Source organism: Salmo salar, chromosome ssa19, assembly GCF_905237065.1.
Source record: "Salmo salar chromosome ssa19, Ssal_v3.1, whole genome shotgun sequence".
NCBI lineage: Eukaryota > Metazoa > Chordata > Actinopteri > Salmoniformes > Salmonidae > Salmo > Salmo salar.
In genome coordinates, this window is record NC_059460.1 from 67,817,334 (window position 1) to 67,831,135 (window position 13,802).

The window sequence follows — 13,802 nt, forward strand, 5'->3', positions numbered from 1 at the left end:
TAAAGCTCTCGGTTTGATCTCAAAACAAGCGCATCTACTCACGACTGCTCATGCTGTAGAACAGTCCAGTTCGAAGTGAAGAACACAGATCCATATATGGCAATGGTCTATGTGATATAGTCCTACTGCAGCTCTGATTGGTTATGTCAATGCAATAAAATCCTACTCCAATGCGTTCTGCCTACAACCAAATCTCTTGCATAGTTAGTTTTGCATACTGTCTTTCATAGTTTGTTTTGTTGTGGTATGTTGCATTGAAAGTGGCTAATATTGTCACAGTAAAGGGACACGCTGATAGTGTTAAATAACAGGGAAAATTCTACAAAGTTGAGTGAAGTTCATTCTCATTGAGTGAAGTTCATTCTCGCATGTGCGCAGCTTAGAGGGAACGTTGGTCAGCAGTATTACAAGGGGACACAGCAAGTTCAAACATAACTCACTCAACCCCTTTACTCTGACCTTTGGAGCAAACAAGACTAGAGTGTGTGTGTGTGTGTGTGTGTGTGTGTGTGTGTTATGTTCAATGTATTATGTAGAGCACTGGTCATCTTGCAAAATAAACTAGCAGGAGGGTGGGGGAGAAGAGGGGGTTAAATCAGAGGGTTTGGGTTAGTCAAATGTCAGATAAATGTGTGTACACTGTATATATTGCATGCCCGTGTGTGTGTTTTTCCCTGCTGAGTTATTCAACAATCTACTCTTATGATTATGAATATGGGTCTGTGTCCCAGACTGTGTGTTGCTGTGGGTGTGTGTGTGTTATGGCTGTGACGGTCATGGAATTTTAAATGATGGTTATTGCTCAGCCAAATGACTTTGGTCATATCAGTGTATATATATATATATATATACTGCTCAAAAAATAAAGGGAACACTTAAACAACACAATGTAACTCCAAGTCAATCATACTTCTGTGAAATCAAACTGTCCACTTAGGAAGCAACACTGATTGACAATAAATTTCACATGCTGTTGTGCAAATGGAATAGACAACAGGTGGAAATTATAGGCAATAAGCAAGACACCCCCAATAAAGGAGTGGTTCAGCAGGTGGTGACCACAGACCACTTCTCAGTTCCTATGCTTCCTGGCTGATGTTTTGGTCACTTTTGAATGCTGGCGGTGCTTTCACTCTAGTGGTAGCATGAGACGGAGTCTACAACCCACACAAGTGGCTCAGGTAGTGCAGCTCATCCAGGATGGCACATCAATGCGAGCTGTGGCAAGAAGGTTTGCTGTGTCTGTCAGCGTAGTGTCCAGAGCATGGAGGCGCTACCAGAAGACAGGCCAGTACATCAGGAGACGTGGAGGAGGCCGTAGGAGGGCAACAACCCAGCAGCAGGACCGCTACCTCCGCCTTTGTGCAAGGAGGAGCAGGAGGAGCACTGCCAGAGCCCTGCAAAATGACCTCCAGCAGGCCACAAATGTGCATGTGTCTGCTCAAACGGTCAGAAACAGACTCCATGAGGGTGGTATGAGGGCCCGACGTCCACAGGTGGGAGTTGTGCTTACAGGACGTTTGGCATTTGCCAGAGAACACCAAGATTGGCAAATTCGCCACTGGCGCCCTTGTGCTCTTCACAGATGAAAGCAGGTTCACACTGAGCACGTGACAGACGTGACAGAGTCTGGAGACGCCGTGGAGAACGTTCTGCTGCCTGCAACATCCTCCAGCATGACCGGTTTGGCGGTGGGTCAGTCATGGTGTGGGGTGGCATTTCTTTGGGGGGCCGCACAGCCCTCCATGTGCTCGCCAGAGGTAGCCTGACTGCCATTAGGTACCGAGATGAGATCCTCAGACCCCTTGTGAGACCATATGCTGGTGCGGTTGGCCCTGGGTTCCTCCTAATGCAAGACAATGCTAGACCTCATGTGGCTGGAGTGTGTCAGCAGTTCCTGCAAGAGGAAGGCATTGATGCTATGGACTGGCCCGCCCGTTCCCCAGACCTGAATCCAATTGAGCACATCTGGGACATCATGTCTCGCTCCATCCACCAACGCCACGTTGTACCACAGACTGTCCAGGAGTTGGCGGATGCTTTAGTCCAGGTCTGGGAGGAGATCTGTCAGGAGACCATCCGCCACCTCATCAGGAGCATGCCCAGGTGTTGTAGGGAGGTCATACAGGCACGTGGAGGCCACACACACTACTGAGCCTAATTTTGACTTGTTTTAAGGACATTACATCAAAGTTGGATCAGCCTGTAGTGTGGTTTTCCACTTTAATTTTGAGTGTGACTCCAAATCCAGACCTCCATGGGTTGATAAATTGGATTTCCATTGATTATTTTTGTGTGATTTTGTTGTCAGCACATTCAACTATGTAAAGAAAAAAGTATTTAATAAGATTATTTCTTTCATTCAGATCTAGGATGTGTTGTTTAAGTGTTCCCTTTATTTTTTTTGAGCAGTGTGTATATATATATTATATTATATATATATATATAAGTACATTTTCTCCTCTCCTCCTGACTGCATGTGCTGCCATAGAAATAGAATGATATGATATTCATTACGTTTCTACACTCTTAGAAAAATAAGGTGTTATCTAGAAGCTAAAAGGGTTCTTTGGTTGTCCCCATAGGATAACCCTTAGAAGAGCACTTTTTAGTTCCAGGTAGAACCATTTTTGTTCCATGTAGAACACTTTTGGGTTCCATGTAAAACCCTTACAAAGGGTTCTACATGGAACCCAAAAGGGTTCTACCTGGAACCAAAAAGGGTTATACTATGGGGACAGCCAAAGAACCCTTTTGGAACCCCTTTTTCTAAGAGTGTATGTGCTGCTGGAGGGAGGGGGCATTGCCTAGGCAACCAAAGACCCGTTTGCTACAACAATTTGCTTGTTTCACGTTTGCTATAATACCTTACTTGTTTCCGCAAGGAGCAACAAAGTTTCATCACGTTGTTAAGTTTCCATGTTACAACCGAAACAGACTCAACTGCATGAATGTCCGGCCGTTACGCCTTCAGTCAGCTGTTCATTCTACACAATAAATAAATGCATATATACACTGAGTGTACAAGACATTAGGAACACCTTCCTAATATTGAGTTGCACCCCCTTTTGCCCTCAGAACAGCCTCAATTCATCAGGGCATGGACTCTAGTTGGCTGGATCTTCTTTGGGTGGTGGACCATTCTTGATACACATGGGAAACTGTTGAGCGTGAAACACAGCAGGGTTGCAGTTCTTGACACACTCAAACCAGTGCGCCTGGCACCTACTACCATACCTGACTTAAATATGTTGTCTTGCCCATTCACCTTCTGAATGGCACACATACACAATCCATGTGTAAATTGTTTCAAGGCTTAAAGGAGGATTTTTAACGTCTCCTCCCCTTCATCTACGCTGATAGAAGTGGATTTAACAGGTGACATCAATAAGGGATCATTGCTTTCACCTGGATTAACCTGGTTAGTCTATGTCATGGAAAGAGCATGTGTTCCTAATATAAAAAAAAAAAAAATGATAGTAGGTGTGTCCAAACGTTTGACTGTTACTGTGTGTGTGTGTGTGTGTGTGTGTGTGTGTGTGTGTGTGTGTGTGTGTGTGTATATATATATATATATATATATATATATATATATATATATATATATATATATATATATACAGTAACAGTCAAACGTTTGGACACACCTACTCTTTCAGTTTTTTTTGGTTACTACATGATTCTATGTGTCATTTCATAGTTGTGATTATTATTAGTATTATTCTACAATGTAAAGAAAAAGCCTTGAATGAGTAGGTGTGTCCAAATTTTTGACTGTTACTGTATATACAGTACCAGTCAAAATACTATATATAGTATATATTTTTTTTATGACAGTTATTTTATTTTCATTACAGTCTTCATTCATAACCGTCGGTTAAACAGTTATACGGTAATTGTACCAGCCCCAGTGTGTCTGTGGGGGGTCTTTGGCCAATGTTTTAATCTGTATCTATTTGTTTCCCTGTTGTCCTTACTGTACCACATGAAAAACAGCCAGTGGGCATCAAAGCACTTCTGTCCTCTAGGGTTCATCAAGCTCCGGTGAGACCTTTACCCTAGGTACAGATCTAGGATCAGCTTTCCCTCCCCCAATCCTAACTTTAACCATTAGTGTAGAAAATGAAAAACTGACCACAGATCAGCATCTAGGGGCAACTACCCCACACGGTTCATCAATGCCTTACTGATAACCATTAGGTCAATACACAATACATTGTGGTTTAATTCCCAGAGGTCTTGGATGTTATTTGTCCATGTGGTTGTAAAGCTCAGCTCTCAGGAGAGTTGACCCCCTTTGTTAATTTGCCCTAGCCTTCTGTCAGGGTCTCCATGGTAATAAAGGGAAATGTTCACAACACTATCAGACAAGAGATGGAATCCTGAGTGTAAATACCCTCAAATACCTCACGGCTGTAGCCTCCAGATGCACACACACACACACATATTCTCCCCCTTCCAGGCCTCCTTGCTATGGGATTAACTAAAGCTCTCCTTCAGACTCTCTCTGTTTCTGTTTTTTGTTCTGTTTTATTGCTCAGCAGTAAACCCTTTTTATGTCCGGCTCCAGATTAACCCCCCCCCCAACCTCTTGCTTAATTTTACTGATTTTTACTGTTTAAGAGAGTGTGAGAAGGGGTGGAGACAGAAAGAGAGATGGAGGGGGAGAGAGTGTCTGGAAGGCTGTTCTTATCGGGCTTTTGGGCCCAAATGACCAACAGGATCAGCCATTAAAAACAAAGCTAGACCAGCCTTTTCTGGCTGAATACGGGCGCAGGGGGAGGGCCCCCCAGACAAACACACATACATGCAGTGCACACTCACATGCACACACACACACACACACAGATCTGTGCCCTGACTGAGCGTCTCCGAGACGTCAACAAGTGGTACCCGTTGGCCTTCACCAGCCTGCTCACCCACAGTGGTACCCAGTCACCCCGCGGGTACTTTGTTTATGCCCAGCCCCCTCCACTTTTCTTTCACTCCTTCTTCAGTTTCTTCCCCTGGTCCGGGCCTGGCCCTATCCCCCTCCGATCAACAACCCCTCCCTGACCCCCATGGCTCTGCGTGTCAAGCCGCCAGGTTACCCAGAGTTTAGTGGTGCTGCTTAGACGCCACAGAAGTCTGTCCCTTTCCTCAACTCCTAACTACCAACTCCCAGCAGCCATAAGTACTTTACTAATGACTTAACCTCTCTTGGGTATGTGGGACGTGACCGTCCCACCTGCGGGACACACTATTCAACAGCCAGTGAAATAGCAGGGCGGCAAATTCAAAACAACCAAAAGTATTATACACCATTTTATAGATAAGACTCTCTTTAATCCAACCACATTGTCAGATTTCAAAAAGGCTTTACGGCGAAAGCAAAACATTAGATTATGTTAGGACACCACCTAAACAAGAAAAGCCACACAGCCATTTTCCAAGCAAGAAGAGGCATCACAAAAACCAGAAATACAGCTAAAATTAAGCACTAACCTTTGATGATCTTCATCAGATGGCACTCATAGGACTTCATGTTACACAATACATGTATGTTTTGCTCGATAAAGTTCATATTTATATCCAAAAAACCCATTTTACATTAGCCCGTAATGTTCAGAAATGTTTTTCCTTCAAAAACGTCCGGTGAATGAGCACATCAATTTATAGAAATACTCATCATAAACGTTGATAAAATATTAAACTGTTATTCAAAGAATTATAGATAAACATCTCCTTAATGCAACCGCTGTGACAGATTTCAAAAAAGCTTTTTGCAATAATCTGAGTACGGCGCTCAGAAAACAACAGCAGGCAATACAGATACCCGCCATTTTGGAGTCATCTAAAATCATAAATAGCATTATAAATATTCACTTACCTTTGATATTCTTCAGAATGCACTCCCAGGAATCCTAGGTCCACAATAAATGTTGTTTTGTTTGATAAAGTCCATCATTTATGTCCAAATACCTCCTTGTTGTTTGCGCGTTCAGTAAACTACTGCAAATGTAGGAAGCTCGCCGAAAATCTCACGACGAAAAGTTTAAAAAAGTTATATTTACTTTCGTAGAAACATGTCAAACGATGTATAGCATCAATCTTTAGGGCCTTTTTAACATAAAACTTCAATAATATTCCAACCGGACGATTCCAATGTCTTGAAAAATGTAATGTAACACAGCTACATTCTCACGTGAATGTGCGCCAATAAACTCATGTCCTTTCCTGAGTCAACAACTTCCTTTGTTCACTCTCTGTTCACCATAGAAGCCTCAAACAACTTTCTAAAGACTGTTGACATCTAGTGGAAGCCTTAGGAAGTGCAAAATGAACCCTAAGTCACTGTGTGTTAGATAGGCAATCACTTGAAAAAACTACAGCCTCAGATTTCCCACTTCCTGGTTGGATTTTTCTCAGGTTTTTGCCTGCCATATGAGTTCTGTTATACTCACAGACATCATTCAAACAGTTTTAGAAACTTCAGAGTGTTTTCTATCCAGATATACTAATAATATGCATATCCTACCTTCTGAGTCTGAGTAGCTGGCAGTTTAATTTGGGTATGTCTTTCATCCAGATGTCAAAATACTGCCCCCTACCCTAGAGAAGTTAATTGATAAATAGATGTTTGTATTTGATTCGGGTGAGTGAATCGGGATAATAAAAGGGCAGAGTGGGTGTGTGTGTGTGTACAGTATGTGTCAGGTGTTGGTCTCTCCATAAATGCATGGGTAGCATGGTGTCTATAACATATATGGATAGTACGTCATAGTCGCCATGCTATCCATGCAGTTATGGATAGATCCACACCTGACACATGCTATACATGCAAACAACCATATATTTCACAGAAACACTCGAGTCACAAACATACATTTCACAGAAACACTCGAGTCAGTGTGGTCAGAGAGCAGACTGGTGAATAAGTCATCAGTAGCAACGCCAAGCAGCCATCAAGACTACATGATGACTTCAGGCAGGTTCCACCAGTCCGCTAAACCACTAACACACATGCATGCACGCACGCACGCACACACACACACACACACACACACATATATACACATATGCACACATACATGCACAAACGAGGGATGGAAGGAAGGGAGAGAGACAATAAACACGGCGAGCCCAAGGAATGCGTAGGGAGGAGGGAGAAAGAGACGAGGGAGGGGTGGGAATCATCTGATCTGACGGAGAGAGAGAGAGTAGCCATTTGGCCTTCTGATGGACAGAGGAACAGCACAGAGGAAGATTACTAGTGGCAAAACTCTGACAGACTGACACACACATAGTGCATGAAAGTTGTCTCTATACCTTTTTTTATTCACCCTCTTCACCCCTCTTTCTTTCTATTTTCACTCTGTCTGTTGAGCTCCCTTTATTCGCTCTATTATTTTCCCACCCCTCTCCTTTCTCTGCCACCCACTTATAAGCCCTCCTTCTTTAACCCATCCAGTGCCCCGCAAGCCTCATACCACCCCCCATGACTCTCCGAACCCTCACCCCCAAGTATTCTGTGCTCGTTTTCAGTTCCTTAGACAAAGTGAAGTCTGTGTCCTAATGCTTATTCCCAAGGTACCCAGTGGTGATCTAGCTTAGTTGATCAATTGGCCGTCATTGATATTAGAAATACAAATCTGTCTTTTACCAAGGGGTGTATGGTGCAAGGTTGGGGTTTGAAATGGCCAATGGCGATGTCTCAAGCACAAACTAACTCACCATAAAACATCTCCCCTTTTCTCTCTCCATCTTAGAACGGTCCCCTCATAGGCCCATTCTCCAGGCAGGGCTGCCAGCCAACACCAGTGTGCATGTAGGGGAGGACGCACGCTTTGTGTGTAAGGTGTACAGTGATGCTCAGCCCCACATCCAGTGGCTGCAGCACATCCAGAAGAATGGTAGTCGCACCGGCCCAGACGGACACCCCTACGTCCGTGTACTGAAGGTACGTTCCAGCCCCCCCCTGGCCCCTCATTGGCTGTTTTGACCTGATTGACACAGTTTTTTTCTTCAAAGTGTAGGCTAATAATTTTTTTGTTTTCAGGTAACTTTTTTGCCATTTGTAAAAGCAGCATTTTTGTTACTATCCCATCTGTCTTCCTATAGTATCTAATCTCTCTCCTTTACGAAGAATAATAAATACCCCTTTTCCCTCTATACTACTGGAACACTGGCTGTATTCCGGTCTGGGTGGCGGATCCTGTAACCTCCTTTCCCTGCACTGAGGTGCAGATGTGATAGTAACAGGCCTGTGTTTTGTTTTGTCCCTCTGCTGCCGTGTATGTGTGTACGTGTGTGTGTGTGTTTGGTTGTTTGTGTATGCGTGCACATGTGTGCGTGCATGTGTGTGTGCGTGTGGCTCACACACCTCAGCGCTCAGGCATCAATAGCTCGGACGTGGAGGTGCTCACACTCACCAACGTGACTGAGGAGGACACCGGAGAGTATACCTGTAAAGTCTCCAATTATATAGGGGAGGTCAACCAGTCGGGCTGGCTGACGGTCATCCCAGGTAACCGCTGACCCCTGATCCTTGACCTCTGTTGACCACCTCCCGTGTGGTCTCTTTGGGCCTGTCACTGACCCGGTTCGGTGTGGTGGTCTTAGTTCCTGCTGGGTTGTGAACTGACTGATCCTTTCCCAGCTGCTCTACTGTAACTACTGACTGTGACTGTACAGCCATGGAAATGCCTACTGTACCTGCACACTCACACTATCCTGCTATGTCCATCTCAGACCTTTCAACTCTGTCTGTCTCTCTCTCTCTCTCTCTCCTTCTTTTCCCCCCGACCCCCCCCCATTTCAATGGTGTGATTTGTAAGGGCACAGGTTAGTGTTGGGGGCTGCAGTGGGGTGATCTCCATGCCTTCTTCTTCTGTGTTTGTGTGTACTGTGCATGACCAGGCCTGGTGTGGATACGATTGGGCTCTGGTGTTGTGGGTGAAGGGTATTTTTATCACGTGTTTTGGTGTATTGTGTTTGCTATTATTTCTTGTGGTACAAGGTGCTCTTCCTGTTTGTTTTGAAGACTCTCCCTCGCTGGACGCTCCTCTCCTTCCCTGGATGCTCCTCCCATCTACTCTATCTCTCTATAGATGGGATGACCGTTCTCCTCCCAGCTATGGACACCATCCAGCTACTCCTCTCTCATGGTGTTGTGGGTCTAATTGTTACCTCTGCTTTTCCTCCTCTTCTCTCCTCTCTGCTATTTTTCCTTCCCTTTATCTTACTTTCTTCCTACTCACTCCTTAAATATATTTTATCCTCCTAACGTCCACCCTCCCTTTCTCATCCTCCATCCCTGTCTCGTCCTCTTCTTTCTCCTCCATCCCTGTCTCTTCCTCTTCTTTCTCCTCCACCCCTCCCTCTCCCACCGACCTGCCCCTTCTCTTTCTCCTCTTCCTCTTCTTCCCTTACTTCTTCCACCCTTCCTCTCTCATACTCCATTCTCCTCTTTTTCTCCTCCTCTTCATCCTCCTCCACAACTACTCCTAACCCTCTCCCAGACCGCAGGTGTAAACACCACGGACAAGGAGATTGAAGTCCTCTACCTCCCCAATGTCACTTACGAGGATGCTGGGGAGTACACCTGCTTGGCGGGTAATTCTATTGGGATCTCCTATCACACTGCTTGGTTGACGGTGCTTCCAGGTATATACACTCATATACTGCCCTCCCTTTCCCCTCACTCTCTCTCTTTCTCACTCTCTCTCAATGTCATTCACTAACGGTTTTAAAACGTTCGGTCAATAAAGTTATATTGATGATTTCTATGGGAGGAAGGAAGGGAGAAGTGAAAAATTCCTTTGGAGTGAAAGACACACAAACTCAACGAAATAACATAATATCAGAATACAATGATGAATTTACACAGTCAACAACTCAACATTTAATTCGGTGTAATACTAGAGCAGGAATATGTATTACAAATATTTTGTTATCTTGGTGTGTTGAAAGCAAGGGGCCAGATAAAGAGACATTTGCTCTAAGCTTATAACCCGACTTCTCCGAATGGCTCGAGTGTCTCGTTACTCAAGAGGAGGTTTGCCTCTCTCCCCCTCCCTCATCTCTCTCTCTCTCCTGGTTCTCGGGGAAAGTCTGTTGGTGCTACGTACATTTTGGCTCGGACTGCAAGTTTTTACAGAAGAAGGGCGTCTGTCTGTCTTGGTGATTCTGTCTGTCTGTCGGTGTCAGTGACTTTTCTGTCATTCCCTGAGAATTGATAAAAACTCCCTCAAGGCTCCACCTCTTTCCTGGCTCTGATAATTGATTGCCTTTTTATTTTTTCTCCTTGAGATAAAAAAAAAGAATGTTACAGCTGGAATACTCACGGCTTGACTTTCTCAATTATCAGGGCCAATTGTTTAAAATGTATTCAATATGTTTTATATAGTGGGTGTGTGTGTGTGTGTGTGTGTGTGTGTGTGTGTGTGTGTGTGTGTGTGTGTGTGTGTGTGTGTGTGTGTGTGTGTTTGCATGTGTGTGTTTAAATTAGGTCTGTCAGAGTTAATCAGTTAACTTGATTTTAGTGCACACATTTGTTTTATTGTGATTAATCAGATTGTATGAAAGCGTTCAAAATCGACAGAAAACATCCAAAATACAAATATATACTGCTAAAAACAATGTTGTCTCCAAAACAAGTTGACATTGCGGTTAAAGGTGTGCTTTATCAATTTACTTAATTTTTTTAACCATTATTTTGGGATAAATCAAGACATCATTATTCTTGTAATGCTTTTTGTATAAACAATCTTAAATTACATCTTAATTTGAGCGAATTCTGAATTTGCGATTAATCATAGCAAATCATACGATTAACTCGATTAGAACATTTTATCGTTTGGCAGACCTAGTTTAAATGTATGTGTGTGTCTGCACGATTGTGTGTGTGTGTGTGTCTTTAAATGTGTGTCTCTCTGTGTCTGTGCGAGTGTGTCTGTGTCCCTCATGTCTGCACTGACAAACATCCATAGATTTACCGTGGGGTCATTGACACCCTTGATAAAGATTTGCAAAAATAGCTGTATAAAATAACTAATTCGAATACTAAGCTATATTATTTTATACTAATACAATTGCTCAGAGAAAGAGATTTTCTTTTTTGCTTATGTATTCTCATTTTGACGGCAAACCCACCACTTGTGTTCATGGCCAAAGAGCTCTATTTTCATGCCATCTGACCAAAGCACCGGTTCCAATCCAAGTGCCAATGCCGTTTAGCAAACTCCAGGCATTTTCATTTGTTGGATGACATGAAAATAGAGCTCTTTGGCCACGCACACCAGTGGTGTGTTTGGCATCGAAATGAGAATGCATGAACAGAAAAGAACGCCATACCTACTGTAAAATATGGTGGTGGCTCTGGCGCTATTTTGCTTCCACTGGTCTTGGGGCCTTTATTATGGTCAACGGCATCATGAACTTTACCCAGTACCAGGACATTTTAGCCAAATACCTGGTGTCCTCCCCCAGGAGGCTGAAACTTGGCTGCAAATGGATCTTTCAGCAAGACAATAACCCCAATTACACTTAAATCAACAAAGAAATTGTTCTATAGCAGTGGAGGCTGCTGTGGGGAGGAGGGGTCATACGTGGTTTCCAACCACATGGAAACCACATATGATACCATCCATTGATTCCATTCCAGCCATTATTATGAGCCGTCCTCCCCTCAGCAGCCTCCACTGTTCTATAGCTAGGTTTCCATCCAAATAGCGACAGATTTTCTGACTTGTTAACGGTAAAAGGCTGTGGTTGATGACGTAGTGCACATAAAAATAACTTATGCGCTTAAATTCCCATGTACCGAATAAAACATACAAGTTATATGGATTTCCATAGCATGTTCAACTCTACTGATGGTTTTGTCACAAAAAAACATTTCTTATATAGCAAATGTGCCCACTCTGGTCTTGTCACGTGCACTCGATATAGAACAGCTCGCATGTATAGCCTACATGATGAGATTATTATGGACCAAAAAAAAGCAATGATCAAGCTCATCACAGTGCACTTTCACCACCCTGTGAAGTTCATCATAACTTATTTCATCTGTAGCATAATAAACGGTATGCTTTCCCGAGTGAGAGGACCACACACCATATAATCTCGTGACTCCAAGTTTGATAAGATGGTTATTATTATATCGATATTTGCGCATAAAGGCATTTCCACTGCCATTTCTTGCATAATACATTTTACCGACACAAAAAGATCCCACCTTCTCTAGCATATTTTGTTTTGTTGACATTTGGAAGGTTTACCAACAAATTTTGACCAGGCCTGTCGTGACATGTTTTTATCCAACATAAAAAGGTTGGCTGGAAACCTGGTTATTTGCCACAAAATCAACATTTTGCAATGGCCATCTGAAACCCATTTTCAAGTCCATAAACTTAGACGAAGGATATCAAGCATCTGGAAGGATTCTGTATGGAGTAATGATCTAAGATCCCTCCCAATGTGTTCTTCAACTCATAAAACATTTTAGAAAATGTCTCAGTGCCATTATCCTCGCAAGGTGAGCTATTGAAAGGTATTAAAAAAAGACTCCTACCTTTTTGAGAAAAAAAAAAGTATTACTGTTAAACAAAATCTCTTACTCTGAGCATTTATATCCGTATAAAATAATAGAATTTCCAAAATGTTTGGAGCATACAATAATTTTTGCCCATCTTTATCAAGGATATCAATAATTTCGAACCCCACTGTATATTCCAAACACAGTTAAAGTCCATATAAATAGAACACTTATGCTCATTCCTTAGATAGAGGTTCAGATCAGACAACAGAGTCAGCCAACATGAATACATCTACATGTATGTAGGGTGGGTGAGATGTCTGGACTCTGGACATTAAATGAGATGGACCATAGCACTTAATCTCCTGTAATCCACCACATGAACAGACAACAGGTACAAAAATCCCCTCAATGTCCTCCCAGATAATAGCCTTGTTTTGTCTCTGAACACAATACTATTATTACGCATAGTTGCTTTACCCCTATTTACATGTACATATTACTTAAATTACCTCAACTAACTTGTACCCCCGCACATTGACTCGGTACCGGTACCCCCTGTATATATAGCCTTGTTATTGTTATTTTATTGCGTTACTTTTTTTAAACTTTAGTTTATTTAGTAAATATTTTCTCAACTCTTATTTTCCTTAAAACTGCATTGTTTAAGGGCTTGTCAAGCAATGGGCTTGTCAAAGCATTTCACGATAAGGTCTACACCTATTGTATTCGGAGCATGAACATTTTTCTTTGATTGGATTTCATTTCTTGGCGAATAGTATCTTTAATTTATTGCCCTAGTCCCCATGTATCTGATCTGGTGGCGCCCGCATGGCTCTTCTGCCTTCTGTGTTGCGCTGTGGTTTTTGGACCAGGTGATACGAAGCCGACTGGAGAAAGGTTCCTACATGTTATTATTTCCCCCTGGCTGCACAGTACAAGGGCATTGTTTGTAGCCATGGGTGGATGACATGCATTATGGAACAGGCTGTGGTCCTATAGCCACTCAGAGACAAACCTAGACCCATTTCCTACAGACAGGAAGCTCAGGCCATATATCGCCACAAAGGGCACCACTCACTTGTTTGCAGTCTGATGTGAAGCGTGTGTGTCAAAGGGTGTGTGTATGCTGGTGAGAGAGGGAGGGAGAACTTGTGTGTGCGTGCGTGCATGTGTGTGTTTTTGAGAGAGTGTGTCTGCACCCTGCGTGTGTGGTGTGACAAGTAACCCTGAATGTAGGCACTTAGTACAGCACCCTGCTTGAGCTCAGTGTATTTACCTCGTA

General features: G+C 43.1%; 1 protein-coding gene across 7 annotated transcripts in view; it reads left to right on the forward strand.

Moving 5' to 3' along the window:
- Positions 1 to 13,802, forward strand: part of LOC106579428 (fibroblast growth factor receptor 2) — a 125,914-nt gene that overhangs the window by 64,254 nt on the left and 47,858 nt on the right. For 5 of the 7 annotated variants that reach the window (XM_014159330.2, XM_014159333.2, XM_014159329.2 and 2 more), the window contains 2 exons: positions 7,749 to 7,939; positions 9,501 to 9,645. In XM_014159330.2, coding sequence (XP_014014805.1) covers positions 7,749 to 7,939; positions 9,501 to 9,645 — 336 coding nt within the window. Of the gene's footprint in view, positions 1 to 7,748; positions 7,940 to 8,367; positions 8,507 to 9,500; positions 9,646 to 13,802 lie in introns of all 7 variants that reach the window. The other 2 variants (XM_014159332.2, XM_014159331.2) reach the window with 1 other exon arrangement.